This window comes from Arvicanthis niloticus, chromosome 17 (genome assembly GCF_011762505.2).
Source record: "Arvicanthis niloticus isolate mArvNil1 chromosome 17, mArvNil1.pat.X, whole genome shotgun sequence".
Lineage (NCBI taxonomy): Eukaryota > Metazoa > Chordata > Mammalia > Rodentia > Muridae > Arvicanthis > Arvicanthis niloticus.
This window is the reverse complement of record NC_047674.1, coordinates 52848457-52864854: the sequence shown is the minus strand read 5'-3', so window position 1 is coordinate 52864854 and position 16398 is coordinate 52848457. Positions and strand designations below refer to the sequence as shown.

General features: G+C 43.4%; 1 protein-coding gene across 10 annotated transcripts in view; it reads left to right on the top strand.

Annotated features, from left to right (window-relative positions):
* The window catches only part of Runx2 (RUNX family transcription factor 2), a 314966-nt gene that overhangs the window by 78267 nt on the left and 220301 nt on the right, over positions 1-16398 (top strand). For 9 of the 10 annotated variants that reach the window (XM_076915251.1, XM_076915248.1, XM_076915249.1 and 6 more), the window contains 2 exons: positions 668-1038; positions 11009-11165. In XM_076915251.1, the coding sequence (XP_076771366.1) occupies positions 668-1038; positions 11009-11165 (528 nt within the window). Of the gene's footprint in view, positions 1-643; positions 1039-11008; positions 11166-16398 lie in introns of those variants that run through there. The other variant, XM_034521567.2, reaches the window with a different exon arrangement.

The following is a 16398-nucleotide window of genomic DNA, read 5'->3' as shown; positions in this document are numbered from 1 at the left end:
AGACGGCGGCGAGTGAGAGGGCGAGAGGAGAAGCGGAGGAAGGAAGAACTCCGCGGCCGGAGGACTCGGGGCGCGCAGCCGGCGCGGGGAGCGCGCAGCGGCCTCGGAGGAGGAGGAGGCGGCGCGGGCAGGCGACGGCGCCGGGACTTGGGCAGCGGCGCTCGGTTTGGCGGTGGTAGACAGCGAGGGGCCACACGCACCCCGAGATGGACTGCTGAACCCGCGGGGCTCCACTACCGAACTGGAACCGGGAGCGGGGCGCCAGCGCACCCAGGACACAGTGCCCCAAGGGGCCCCCCACTGCAAGCTGCTAACTTCAAGTCCCTTGCTTCGGCTGGGACAAACACGCCCCCGCGTCCCGCTCGTAGCAGCCACCGCCGGGGGCTCCCAAGCCTCCCGGTGGAGATCCGCGCCTCTCGGGTGTCCCCACCCGCCACCCCGACTGTGCCCGGGTCGCCAGCCGCCGGCCCCCCAGCAGACTCCGCCTGGCACTCGGCTTCCTCGAACTTGATTTCTCACCTCCTCTGTCCCGTCACCTCCATCCTCTTTCCCCCCCGTCTCGCCTCCACCCCCTCGATTTCCTCCTCCTCGCCCCCCATTTCCACCCTCCTCCCCCTCCCCCGGCCACTTCGCTAACTTGTGGCTGTTGTGATGCGTATTCCCGTAGATCCGAGCACCAGCCGGCGCTTCAGCCCCCCCTCCAGCAGCCTGCAGCCCGGCAAGATGAGCGACGTGAGCCCGGTGGTGGCTGCGCAGCAGCAGCAACAGCAGCAGCAGCAACAACAGCAACAGCAACAGCAACAGCAGCAACAACAGCAGCAGCAGCAGGAGGCGGCCGCAGCAGCGGCAGCGGCGGCGGCGGCGGCGGCAGCGGCGGCGGCAGTGCCCCGGTTGAGGCCGCCGCACGACAACCGCACCATGGTGGAGATCATCGCGGACCACCCGGCCGAACTGGTCCGCACCGACAGTCCCAACTTCCTGTGCTCCGTGCTGCCCTCGCACTGGCGGTGCAACAAGACCCTGCCCGTGGCTTTCAAGGTAAGAGACTGGTCACCCCCAGCCCCTGGCCGAGCCCCGTAGAACTTTCCCGCTGTGGTCTCGGTGCCCATGGGTGCCCTCTAAGACTCCAGCCTCGGTGGCCCCACTCAGGGGACTGAGGTGGCCCTGATCTACTTACCCCGCAGCGGTGACTGCCAGCAGATGCCCCCCTCTCACCTGTGTGCCCACTACCATCTCAGCCTAGGCTAGTTTGCTTGTTCTTTCCTTCGTCTCCCAGGCATGGTTCTTAACTCTAGCCCTGCTGTGCCTCCTGGGCCCCAGGCACCCCGAGGTGCCCACTGTGAGCTGCAGGCTTCCTCCAGCCCCCTTTCCCCGGGGTCCCCGCACTCCTCCCGGGCATCCCGGCCTCCTTTCTCCGGGATTCCGTGCGCTCCTTCTCTCTTTCCACCCCGCAGCCGCAGGCCGCTACCCTGAGCTAGGCGTCCCTTTCCCGGATTGGGTGCCATTTGGCAGTCCCGGCCGATCCCGGGCTTGGCCCGGATGCCCACGGAGTGCCGGCACCGGAGGGCGCTTGCGCCTGGGGCGGGATGAGGTGCCAGCCACGGCGCATAGGTTGAGGGTACTCAGTAAACTTGGAGATGGACGCGGGAGAGCAGGGACGGACGGGGACATTTGCGCCCTCCTTGGCCCGTTACATGGAGGAAGGCGGGGCCGCTGGGGTCTCCGCTTCTATCGAGGCCTGGCAGCTGCGGGGTTGGGGCGCTGGATCCCTGAGTGGGGGGTGGGGGGTGAGCGTCGGGAAAGGGAGCAAGGCTTAGGCTGCCTCCTCCCGCCTCACTCCTCCTGGGAGGAGAAGGGAATCCTGTGGAACAACTTCAGTTGGTCAGAATGAAACAGAGGTGAAAACTTTATTTGCCTCGAAAGAAAGAGCCAGAACCCCCAGATGTCCCTTCTGCTTGGGGAGGTGGGTGGGTGTCTCCCGCCGGAGGCCTGGGCTCGAGGGTGCGCCCCCGCGGCCTCCTTCGCCGAGTCCGTTAGCTTGTCAAAACCGATAGGGTGGGAGTCACACGCAGCTGCCGACAGGTTGAAAGTGTGCGGGTCCCCTGCTTCTGGCCATATCTACAATGCAGTCTGGGCTTCCGGAGCCATGAAAGATGGTAGTAGTGGTGCGAAGCACCCCTCCCACCACCCAGCCCCAGAAGAGACTGTGCTGGATGGATGGCTGTCCACTCTCACTGGTCCAGACGCTAGGGATGGAGTTGGGGGAGCCAGCAAGAGAGATGAGTCCATAGGTGCATCCAGTTTTAGTGGGTGAGCCTGGGACCTAGCTCTCTGTGGAATAGGTTAAGAATGGTCTTGAAAGAAAGGGGGGAGAGAGAGAGAGAGAGAGAGAGAGAGAGAGAGAGAGAGAGAGAGAGAGAGAGAGGCGGAATTGTGCCAGTTCCTTCATCTCTGACTCCAGTGCCAAACTCCCACGGGCCCCTTGCATTTCCCAGTTGTTGATCACCCGGTACCCCACGCAGCAATTCAGATTCCATGTGTGGGTGGAGCGGCAAGAGCGGCCCAGGTCAATTAGAGCAGTTATCTCTTTAGGTTTCCTATCTGAACAGAAATCTGAAATGCATTGTTATGGATGGGTGTGTGTGTGGCTCTGTAGCGGCCAGTTTCCTTTTGTAGTTGGATCAAGCAGTGGTCTTAAAAGAAAACACGTCGGGTTTCTCCTTTTTGAGAGCATCCATTTTGAGGATTAATGTTTTCTTTCTTGTGATGTGAAGAGGTCAGATATAGGGGAAATTGTAGAAAATGATGTTTCCATTGAGAGGTATCTTTTACAATGTTTATCAGCCAAGGGCCCAGAATTTTCTAAGTGCTTTTTGTGAGGGTAGACATTATTTTAACAATAAAAGCAAAACTTTTCCCAAGCCTGGATACAAATAGGGGGAAATACAAGTAAGTAGATATTTTGTATAATGCAAGGGCATACATTAAGGTATAAAAAGATTAATTCAATGTCTAGTGTTCTGTGTGCTCTTCTGGTGCTGAATGTGCTCAGGATATAACTGTCGTGAACTGGTCATCGTGAAGGGTGCATTGATTTTTGAGTACACACATTCTGCAGCGAAAGGATCTGGGTATAAAGATGGGATGGGATGCAGTTTGAGCAGGTTTTGGATTTGTAATTTAGATTTTTCTAACAAGTTTCTAAAACTGTTTTGAAAGTGAATTTCTCTCTTTGTTTTTAAGCCTTCTAATCACAGAGTGCATTTTTTCCCCTTAAACAGTAAACAGACCATTGATAACATAGGGCTTATTACAATATTAAACTTTGTAATAAATTGAGTTAAAAGATCATTGAAACTCACCCTAATAGTTTCATCTCTCTGCTTAAAAAAATATATGGATATCTGGAGGTTCAGATTTTTTTGACAGCGACTTTTATAATTTTCATTTCAACAGTGTAACAACAGCCTTTTCAGAATAACTTGCTTTGGGAATAAACTCAAAAGCCTAGCAGGCTTCTTATCCTCTCTCAACATAATCAAATACATCTGCACTGAGAAAATACTATGAAGAAGTCCCCCTTTCAAACTTGGTGACAGAAATTTGGCTATCATACCCAGAACTGTGTACAAAATAAGTTATGGTATTGTCAGGTGGGAAGCAGAGAGCTAAAGGCCCTGAAAACATGTCCCCCTCAACTGAGAGTAAAAATATTGTTGAGAAATCTAGTGTTCAAATCAATACAATATTTATTGAACCTATATTTTAGGTTTGTGACACCAAGTTCACTGCAGTAAAAAAAAAATGAATTCAGTAGTCTGTTCTGATATCTGATAACTTAAAATAGTACTTCACCATGATATTGATAATGAATTCTATTAAAAAGTACAGAATCTATTGGTATTGTTTATGTAATATGATTTGGGGGCTTTAAAAGAGCCCTCATTTCATTATATTGAACATGTCAAATACACAAAACAGCTACTGCTCTTCATAAAAAAAGTTATTTATTGCCACTGCACTTTTACCAAAGTTCTGTAGTTTTGAAACAGTCGGTCCTTCCAGGTGTCAAGGAAATGGAAATAAATATTTTTAACATTTCTTTCAGGTGTATCTCACTAAAACCTTAAAATAGTTTAGGCCTTCTATTCAAGGATACTAAGCTCTTTCTATCACGGATGATTTTAGTGCCAGGATGGAGCAATTTGCAAATTCAGCTCAGTAGTAGTTGATGGTTGGCCTGGTAGAGTGTATAGAAGGCTTTAACCCTGCATCTAGTAGCGCCCTTTGAGTTAGGGGCCTGTCAGCATCCTCACTGTGAAGCCTGGTGTTCAGGGTTCATAACGAAGTTGCCTTTAAATAGCTTCAAGCTGAAACACTACGTTGATATCCAGATGTATATCTTAAGAGTCAAAGTAGTACAGGCCCATATCACTGTTTTAGGTTAGAGAACATAAGATCATATATATTCACCAATATCACATTCTTTCTAGTAATGTTAAAGACAAATAGCATATTTAGATGCATGATCAAATACTCATAGTTAATTTTGTATTTTTAATATTATCTTTCAGTATTGCTGAGGTTTTTCAAATGATGTGGTTTCTATTTGAGAAAGACTTGCTGGCTATTTTTCTTTCTTTTTGTTATTTTGTCTTTTTATTTTATTTATTTTATTTTTTTTTTTAGCTGAGGACCGAACCCAGAGCCTTGTGCTTGCTAAGCGAGTGCTCTAACACTGAGCTAAATCCCTAACCCCTATTTCTCTTTCTTTAAAAGAAAGTTTGCAACGTATACATAACTGAGTGTTAGTGGTTTGTCTCTTTCTTAAGTGTTTAATGATCAGAGTTTGTATCTTTAAAACAATCTAATTATAGCTTAAGAGGGGAAGACATTATTAAGCTTGTCAAATCTTTATTAAGCCTAATGCAAACTTTTTTGCAAAATTATGTCAATCATAGTACATCAGGTTATGAAGACAGGGCACATTGTTTTTGTAAAACTCATTTAAAGGGAAATATTGTGAGGCTGAATATATATATATACACACACATATACATATGTAAACATATGTATATATACACATATATATGTGTATATATACATATATATCTTATTAGTATTTAGAATTCATTTTGGATAGAACATATATATTTTTTAAATTTTAAAACATTTACATTTGAGGGAGTGTGGTAGCTCTGCTTCTTTGTATTTTCTTCTTTAATATCACTGCTGTGTATGTTCGGAGTTCTAGGATAGCTACTGTTGGATGATCTAAGCCACTGAGATTCATGACCTACAGATTGCTGGCTTAAACTGAAAAAAAATTTTGTCAACCTTTTTTGTTGGACATACATTTAAATTGTTTTGAGGTGATGCATTGTACCTGTTTTTCTTTTAGAATTCAATTGGCTTCCCTTCCCCCCCCCTGCCCCCCCCCCCCAGTTTAGGAAGCCTTCCTGGATGAAATTCTAAAACCACACTATAGTATTTGTTGAAATATTTCTATAGTTTACTTGAAAAGGATAGTTTTGTTTTGTTTTTGCTTCTTGCAATTACTGAGTTGCTTCTTTCTTTATTACAAAGAAAGATATAGTCAGATTCTATCTTGCAAATAATTATATTTTATTTTACTGCATGCGACTTATGACAACATAATGTTAATCTGTCAGAGTAATTGATTAGCTTAGACTGAACTGCTGTCCATGGAATGTCATGGGCAATTTCAACTTCCAGTAGGTAAGACCACAGGAACATGGGTCTAAGTTCAGTTTGTTATCGCTCCCTGTTCAGAGGGAGGCTCAGATTCAGTCAGAATGAGACTCAGACAAAATCTCAACACCACTAGCGTTAAATATTCTTTAACTTCATTTTGTACAAACTACATATTGTGTGGTTTAAACGCTGGCTACAGTGGGGTGAGCTAAATAAAGCAGATTCTTTCTCAATTCTGAGACTGCAGAACAGAAAGTGACTTCTGTCTTTTCTTGCTTTTCTTGTCTTTGTAATTGTTATATTTTAAGAACACCTAGAAATGTAATTATTATGAGCTTGTCATGAATTATTCTTTTCAGAACAGTACTTCATGTTGGGTAACATGGGAAAAATTTTCAGTTCATATCTTGGCCTAACCAGTCAAAGAACGATTTCTCTCTCTCTCTCTCTCTCTCTCTCTCTCTCTCTCTCTCTCTCTCTCTCTCTCTCTCTCTCCCTCTCTCTCTCTCGGATGTTCTTTTTGTTCTTTAGAATATTTTTCCATTACTTGTGTTTGATACAGATGAAATGTGTGAAAATTTCCTCATTCTTTGGTTTTCTTTTAGATAAACATGCTTGAGAATATTCAAAGGAAACTTTTCAGCTTCAGACATCTACTTAAAAAGTCTCAAACATGTAATTATACTTCTGACTGATATAAAGTTAAATACAGTACTCCCCCTCCCAAGATACACCACTCCTCCTCAGAAACAACCCTGGTCAGTCTGGTCTGGTACTGTGAACAGTAGAAATTCAGTATATTTTAATCACTGGACTAGAGTTCAGCCTTATCATAAAGATTGTCACTGTGTGTGTTGGCATGTTCTCCAGGCCCAGTTCTAAGCTTCACAGAATGTGCACACAACTGTCTGTTTTGCTAAACATGACATACAAAGCAAACCCATATCTAATATGATTATTATCATGCTGCTTTAATAAAGTAGACTTACATATTTCACTCTTAGAAATTTTTTCTTTCACATTTTCCCTTATTGAATCAAATTTTGTTCTCTTTTGACTAAAAAAAAAAAGTCTGTTATGTTAAAAAAATACGTAGTAAAATAATAATGTCCCAAGCTCCTGAAAACCTTTAAACTGAGTCAGATTTCTTTATATATTTTCTTTTTCTGAAACACCCAACAACTGGAGTGAAACCCACGAGGAGCAATCCTTTACCTTTTGACAGCACTGCAGACCATTTGAGGCCAGGAAGCATCGCATACTCAGTGACACTCTTAAAGAACGCTGACCACGGAAAGCCCGTGTTCAGCAGAGACTCAGAACCGTTTCTCTCTTTATCTTACCAAAACCAAGGTCACTATAGTGACACTCTGTGCCTATATGACATCTTATACATTTTACAGCTTAAAAAATTATTTCCAATGTATCCTGGGAAACCCTGGTTCTTAAAGATAAAATAATTGGTATAAGGGTCATAGTAGATGTATAGGAAAAGTAGGGGAAATGGAACCTGACGTTTTTTTAGTATATATAGTCTCTTCTAAGATAGTATTACTTTCTTTCACCTTTATTAATATATTTTTTTCAATAGATAGCCAGGCATCAGGGGTTAAAAATACAACTACTGAAGTTACAAGATGTCTTCATATTCAGATGAATACTGGCAGACATAGTCAATTATTTCTGTATTTTTAGACATGCATATTTTTTTTGGCATCAGAGAAATGCCCCATCTTCAGGAGCCCAGTATTTGTCTTAGTAACTCCCTCTTCCCCACCTGAGTTGCTAGATGGAGGTGATAGAGAGGAAATTTGTTCTCAAGGGATTTTTTTTTTTTTTTTTTTTTTTTTTGCTTTTGACTCAGGAGACTTCTCAAGTTGAGAATAGCTGTGTACTCTAGGTAATACTGGTCTGCAGTGAGGACGCTTTTCTGTCTGAGGGATGCTGACTCATCCTCTAACTGGTTCCCTCAGCAGTTTAGCTGGTAGCCCACAAAGCTGTTGGCTGCTGAGAACAGTGCTTTTTATGGAACTGTTTCATTTACTGGTTTCATAGACACACACACACACACACACACACACACACACACACACACGCACATACACATGCATGCACACACAGACACACAAATATATACACACACATGCACATACACAGACACACATAGAGACACACACCCATACACATGCACAGACATACATACATACACATGCACACACACAGACATACATACATATACATGCACACACACAGACACATACATATACATGCATGAACACAGATATACACATACACGCACACACATAGACATAAAGACATCCACATATACATGCCCACATACAGACATACATACATACACATGAACAAACAGACACACATATATATATATATACACATGCGCGCACACACAGACATATATTCATGCATACACATAGACATACAGACACACAGACATACACATGCAAACACACACACATACAAACATACATACATACACATGTACACACACAAACATACACATATACATGCACACACACAGAGACACACATATACATACACATGTACATACAGTGACACACACATATACATGCACACACACAGAGACATACACACAGTCACACCGACGTACACATTCACATACACAGACATACACATATACATGCAGAAACAGAGAGACATATACTCATATATTCCTCTCTGTGTGTGTGTGTGTGTTTGCATGTTACTATGTGAGGCTGTGGAGTGCCATGGCATGCATGTGGTGATCAGAGAACAACCTCAGACATTGGCCCTTGTGTTCTACACTGTCTAGGCAGTCTCTTTGCTGTTTGCTGTTGTGAACCAAGGCTAACTGACTCACAAGCCACACGCACAGTCTCCCAGTAAGGGTGCTGCTATTACAAAGGTCAGACCTGCATCTTTTTATGTCTGCCCTTTACATGGGCTCTGAGGATTTGAATCAGCCCCCATGCTTACACAGCAAACACTTTACCCTCTGAGCCGCCTTTCTAGCTCCTATTAAAAAAAAAAAAAAAAAAAAAAAAAAAAAAAAAAAAAAAAACCTCATTAAATACTTCCTAATATGCCAGGCACTGTGTTGAGAGTTGAGGTTTGTAAATAAACTAGATGAAACGAAAGGCATTCCTAAAACATGGAGCTAATTTATTAAAAATTAGTATTAATTAATACACTACATATAGTAAAAAATGAGGGTGACTAGATACTATGGGACACTGGGAGTGTGAGTCCTATGTTATAAGAAAAAGCTTCTTGATTTTGAACTGAACAAGGGATAAGGTTGGAGAAACTGAGAAATGATCTAAGAGTCAAGTAAGAGTAACAAAAAAATTTTGATGAGGTTTTATTTTGTTTCATTATTTTCTTGGCTGGCAGAGAGGACAGAATGGTGGGGGAGATGGGGAGCGTTACAGAGAGGGAAAATTCAGTCCTAAAATATAGTATTTGTTTATCAATGACACTTTAGGGAAGACACATAGGAAGTGCATTCGGGAATATCTAGACTTGTTATGTAGAGCTTTCGAGTGGGGTGTTTGAGTGGGGTGACAAGTGCGCGGGGGTCCCTTGTCAGCTGCTTTAGCTGGGCTCTTGCCAAGTTAATGGGAGATTTCTAGACACTAGGTGAAGAAACAGGAATAGGCTGGGCAGAGGATCCTGGGAGTTAATGGAGAGGAAGAGGCTGTCACTGAGAAGCAGGGTCTTGGTAGTACTAACCCAGGGTGTACAGCCAACCTGGGATGAAGTCATCCTGAATGTGTAGTAGCCTCAGCAACAGATGGTCCTATAGCTTGTCTGTAAAGCTTCAGATGAACTGTAGAGGACTGCGGGGACAAATGTGTCATTCCAACATGGTAGATGACGTAAAATGGGATTGTGGGTATGGACTTGTGCTGACTTTTGTGCAGGTGCTCGCACACATCTGTGCATTTGGAGGTCAGAGGTCAACAGGTGTTAGGTTTTGGAGCTGTCTTTTCTGGGGGAGGGGTGGTCTTAGGACTTTTTGATCAGGGTTAAGATGGCTGGCTGATCTACCCCTAATCTCCCCTTTTGTTTCCCCAGTGCTGGGACTACAAACATATACATATACCATAACACCTGGCTTTTTACAAGGTGTCTAGTGATCAAACTCTGGTCCACACACTTGCCAGGCAAGCACTTCACCAGCCAAGCTATCTCCACAGCCCAGGATACATTTCTTGATTGTAGAATTTAGTTGTCACTATCGTTTTCATCCCTGGACAGGTCTCTCTTCTGTACCCAGACTTTCTTCTCTTGATAGCTTTGACTATCCCACTGGGTCCCACACAGAGAGGTATGCAGTATACATTCAGTGTTGATAAAAGATGAGCCTTTAGCCCCTAACTGATCTATATTCAGTATTTCAGCCAGGCCTAGAAGTTTGGCTTGAGTCCTTTTCCCTAGAGCCAATTGCCTTCTCTCTCTCTCTCTCTCTCTCTCTCTCTCTCTCTCTCTCTCTCTCTCTCTCTGTATGCATACACTCAAGTGCATGTGGAAGTCAGAGGACAATTTGCAACACTGTTTCTCTTTTATCATGTAGGACCCAGGAATGGATCACAAGTCATCAAACTTGGTGGAAAGCTTTTAATCCAGGAAGCTACCCCTTCTGACCTCCACCTTAGGTTTTGAGACAGGGCCTCTCCTATAACCTGTAGCTTGCAGATTAGGTTTAGGTGGGTGGCTGGCAAGCCCCCCCCCCCCCCCAGATGGTCTGTTTTCCACCTTCTAGCAGTGGAATTGCATACAGGCTGCCTTCCCCACAACTTCTCACAAGGGTGCTAAGGATCTGAACTTGGGTCCTCATGCTTTCATAGCAAGCACATAACCCCCAAATGCCTTTCTGTTTTTAGCTCAAGATCTGACTTGAGACCACACCCCAGGGCTCTTGTGGCTGTAGACAGGAGATGCCTTAATATGTATGGTACAATCTGCAGATGGGGCATCAGCCTTCTTTCTGAAGTCTAATTCCTGCAGACAGCCTAACATCGGGATTTAATAAAAGCATACATATATTCTGTGAAGAGCTGAACAATAAATAAAGGCAAATTTAGCTTGCTTTCGAAGTGGGTGGACCCTGAAACACCAGTATATTTGAAATGGTGTCACAACCTAACTACAGATGCTTCCATTCTGGTCTGCCACCATTGGGCCACGGCACTAGGCTCTGATAAGACACCATTTACAGTGAGCATGTGCTCTCTGTCCTTAAGTGTTTCTGATGTGCCACTGTTCCTTCTGTATTTCTTGTTTTATGTAGGTTGTAGCCCTCGGAGAGGTACCAGATGGGACTGTGGTTACTGTCATGGCCGGGAATGATGAGAACTATTCCGCCGAGCTCCGCAATGCCTCTGCTGTCATGAAAAACCAAGTAGCCAGGTTCAACGATCTGAGATTTGTGGGCCGGAGTGGACGAGGTAGGTCTCTGATTTTTAATACTGATCCTGGGGTAAGCACGCTAGGCTCTCTGATGCAAGCAGACTTGTCTATATGTAAAAGAAGTAGCGTCTTCTTCTTCTTCTTCTTCTTCTTTTTTTTTTTTTTTAACTGAAATAACCACCGTAGGTTTGCTTAAACAAATCCAGATGCCCTTGACTGTTCTCCTGAGTAGTTAGGCCTTTTTCATTTGTTTTATTATATAGAAGAGTCAAACAGTGTTCTCAAAAGAACTTGCTCCTAATTTCATGGGGGGTTAGCACGTATAGTAGGGAAAAGAATGCTTGGAGGATCAGGGTCTGAATTACGAGGAGTCACGTGACTCGAGTGGCCTGCGAGGCAATGGGGAAAGGAAAGCGATTGCTTTGGAGATGTTTCCTGACAGCCTTAGCTTTACTCTGAGTTCACTGTCACCTGTGAATGATTTCAATTATTCTTGTAATGAGAATTGATTAAAATACTTATTTAGGCTTTTTTTTTTTTTTTTTTTTTTTTTTTTTTTTTTTTTTTTTTGTAGCTGTGTCTGGCCTGGGCTACTTACTATGTAGACCAGGCTGGCTTCAGACTACTCAGAAGAACGACTATAAAATTGCCTAGACAACTCGTGGGGATCTCAATGGTTTCACAGTATTTAGGGTCTTCAATCATCTAAATCCACATTAAGATATTAGGAGCATTTAGCAGAATCATAAAGCAGGAAATAATCCTTTAAAGGATTTTTTTCACCACAGTTTCAGAAATGGAATTATTTTTTGCTGGAGTCTCTAAGGAGACCAATACTTTGTTTTTTTATTTACTTATTCTCCAGAGAGCCTTCTATTGGTTATTCACCTGTCAGAAGTATTATGCTCATTCAATTTATTGGATCTAATATTTCTTTTTAAAGTATTACACTAAGAAGAAAATTAAAAAAATAGTGGGACCACTTTAGGACTGAGGTGAAGTGAAACCATGGAGCCTGTGCATTCACTGCAGCCCAGGTTTGAGTGAGGAAATGAGAAACACCACTCTAAACTGTGTCTAATAATTACTCTCTAGTTCGGATCATATGTCAAATTATTACCATTGTAAAAACTTGATAAGGGAAATTTAAGCAAGACTGTTTCCGATGAGGAGTTCTAGTTACTTTCTAGGAATGGGGCCAAGTAGTTAACTTAAGACAAAAAGGATGCATGCTGATGAGATGCTGTCGCTGAAAGGTGGTTTCAGCTGAAATGAAGTTCAGAGCCTCTGACAGCACCTAACTAGAGGGCTCCTCTGCTCCTTTGGGCTCCTTCATTAGAAGAGCAAGAACAGCTTCTATCTCCTGACTAGGTTTGGAGGGCGTGGGGTGGGTGCAGACATTCACTCCTCCTTTCTTCTAACTCTTTTAGGCTTTTGTTTATTTTTTTAGTTACTGTTGCAGGGTCATGATACAGTTAAAAGTTTCTCCTTTTCCCTCCTGAAAAAAAAAAAAAAAAAAAAAAGGTAAACACAGTGAGGCACCTGTGTGCTCTAAGTGTAAACAGGATGACGTAGCTGTATGCTGTAAACTGTGCCTTTCTTCTTCTGTTACTGTAACCGGAGCAGTGAATTTTAGTATTTAAAGGATGGGGCGCTACTCTTAATTTTATTTTACAGATCCAAACTTGTGTTTTCATTTATTGTAGTTTTGTGTTATATAGATGCTAAATCACCCCTCCCCTTTTTTCCCCTGATCAGTTTGACTAGAAACTATGGTGGAGTGATAGTGTACTTTGTAAACCCTCAACATATTTATTTAAGAAACTTCAAAAGGAAACAAAGGGTGTGCGCTGTTTTACTATATTGGCTTTCTGAGTTTTGGCTGGTTTCCCAAATAGCAATTTTTATATTAAAAAAAAAAAAAGACAGACTTAACTGCTTGCAGACTTTTCACGCATGGAAGATGAAGGAAGCCTCTTTTGATGAAGTGTAATTATGTCCAAACAGAGCTGACCCCCTCCCCCTATATTTCTTATGATCTTAACTGAAGAAAGTAGGATTTTTCCTTTGAAGCAGCCGGGACGTGGTAGAGGATCTGAAGTGCTCCAGTCTGCTGCCAGAGGCAGGATGGAGAAATTGGTCCAGACTTGTCTTAGAGACTTGGGGGAGGGGGTGGGGAGGAGTGGGTGGAGAGAGAATGAGAGAGAAATTGATTTATCGCTAATAATAGATTTGTATATTACTGTATTACTTTGAATAAGAGGAAGCAGGAAGATTGAGTTAAAATGGAGAGAGAGAGAGAGAGAAAACACAGAGTGCATCAGTAAGAGGCAGCTCTTGCTGAAAATGAGTCAGGTTTTCAGTGGCAGGAAACCCTCCAGCGTGACCTGCTTTTTACAAGACTGTCTCCAGCTTCCTCTTTGGTTCCTGCCCATCTTCATCTCCGTTGCTAAGCCTTCTCCCTGTGCTTTGTCCATTGGATTTTCTCTCCCATCTTTACAAAATGTGTCTTTGATGGTGTTCATCAGAAAAACAAAACAAAAACCAAGCTCCATAAACATTTTTTTTTTAACCTTTTCACTGTTGAAACATAGACTCTCTGAAACTTGAAAACTGCCCTTAGAGTTATAAAGTAGCCACATTTCCATGTTTCCATTCACTTTGGGTTTCTAGATCATCACAGGACCACAACATTCAAAAAATGCCCGATATAAAGTACGGCAGCACTGAAACTTGCATGAAGCAATGCAATGTCTCTTCCCTTTTTTCCTTAATATTTTACACAGAAGTGTTTAAAGTGTCTGTGAGCATTTCTCCTCCTCTTTCTCTTCTTCCTCCTCCTCCTCTTCTCCTCCTTTTGTGTGCTTCCTCTTGTTTGACATCAAGCTTGCTGCTTTTAATTTACAAGTCTTTTCAAGCATTTACAGCACACAGAGCATGGTGTTTTGTCAATTTAGGATACAATCCTCCTTACAATCTGTGCCTTCTGGCTCTTCCTGGCAGCCTTAGAGGCTAAATTGGAATTGTCTTCCAGTGACAGTTCCTGCTATATAGCTAAGACACGATATGGCTTTGGGTGGTATTTCGGGATTAGCTCCTGGATGAAGCTGTGGATGATATAATTGGCTTTGCCTGAGCAGGATTCTCTGTGTCAGGGGGTTATGAATGCGTTTGCATGTGTGTGCTGACACGTGCACCTGTGTGCAGTGCATGTGGACCGCAGACATGGATGCTGACATGCCTTACTTACTCAGTCTCTTTCCACTGCTTTTCCCCAGACACGGTCTCTCAGGTAGCTAGCAGTGTCAATTAGCCCAGGCTGCTCTGTATTTCCCATGATCCCCCTGTACTTTGCTCTCCAGTGCTGAAGTTACAGGTATACATCAACATACTCTTTTTTTAAATATGGGGGGCGAGAATCTGAGTTCAGGACTTCTTTACCCAGTGAGCTATCTTCCCAGTTCAAGTAAGATCTGTGTTAAATGTCATCCCTAGTCTTGCATTAGTGGATCATCTATGGGTGGTAAGTTTCCACTCTAGCACTGTTAAAAAACAATCCTGGGAACTGGAGAGATGGCTCGGTGGCTAAAAGCACTTGCTGCTCTTCCAGAGGATCCAGTCTGGGCTTGATTCCTAGCACCCCACATGGCTGCTTACATTGTTGGTCACCTTAGTTCCAGAAGGAACACAATGCCCTCTTCTGACCTCCAAGGGCACCACCAGGCATACACATGGTGGACAGATATAACTGAAAGCAAAACACCCATGCACATAAAATTATATAGAAAAAAAATGTAATCCTGGATCCTTGGAAAGTAGAAATTGGGAAACTTGTTTTAAGTTAAGGAAATCACGGGTGCCCACATAAACTTTTGACTCCGGAAACTCAGCATTACTGTAAGACGAGTTAATTAGTGAGTCTGGTCAGAGTTTCTGGAAGTTTCTGCCACACTGTAGGGGCTGGGGCTAACCAGAAATGCAAGGAGCCCCCTTTGACTTGGCTTTCATTGTTAAAAGCACAGTTTGAGCTTTAGGAATCTGCTCTGAAAAATGAGTTTCTTCCCCAACCTTACCTCTTTTTAAAGTGGATTTGTTTGTTTTGTAGATTTTTAAATTTCAGTTTTATTTATTTATTCATTCATTTACATATATTTATGTTTAGTTTATTTTGCGCATATGAGTGCTTTGCCTTGCATGCATATCTGTGTACCATATATGTGCCTTGCCTGGTGACAAAGGAAGTGGTGAGCCTCCACGTGGGTACTGGAGTCCTTTGCAAAAACAAGTGCTCTCAACCACTGAGCCTATTCTTTGGTCCTAAGGGAGTTTTCAAAAGTAAAGACTGGTTTATCTTTGAGTATTCTGATGCTCTGGCCCTGAAGGGCGGATTTTGTATCTGGTTTGTTTCTATATGGAGTGTGTTTCTCTGACTTTGGGAGGAGCGTAGACAGCTTATTATCCCCTAGCAGGTTGTAAAGATTTAAAATGGAAACACCTCCCAATCCGGTCACAACATAATCACTGACATTATCACTAGCAGATCCTTTAGAGATGCTGAGGAAAAGCAAGCCTACAGACATCCTCCCTGGATTAACATTAGCACCAGGGATACTGTCTTCCAATCAGGGCCTTTGGGGCCCCTGTTAAAAATGGAATCCTGAGTTTGTGGACTACTGATCTCACCCAGAAGAGTGTTTTTAATTCAAATTAACTTTGAATCCAGAGTCTCAGCCACTGATTTTAGTTCTTAATCTGGGCTTCCCCCCTCAACTTTTTGATCTGTTCCTGTTGCCTTTGAGATCTTTGGGACTGGTTTAGACTCCTGGCTGCCTTATTCTTCTGGCTGGTGTTAATGTTTACAACAGATCCTCTTCTGTGTGGAGTCAAATGACTTAAACCCATGTACTATCTCGAATGTAATAGCTACAACGAAATGCATCAGTGGTGCTTATAAATAGATAAAATTTATCTGTCACACTAAGCCATTCGGGTTTATTGTTTTTGGGGGCATGGGGAGTGAATGGGGATACACCTAGAAGTCAGTTACTTAGTCCCTTTTCATATTCTGCAGGGGAATAACAAAAAACTCATTTTATTTTCCCTTAATCATCATTCCTTCCCTCTCCCTTTCCTCTATCCTCCTTCTCTCCCTCCCTCCCTCCCTCCCTCCCTCCCTCCCTCCCTCCCTTCCTCCCTCCCTCCTTCCCTTCCTCTTTTTTCCTTCCTCCCCTCCCTCTCTCCTCTTCTCCATGCCCTTTCTTCCTTTTTTTC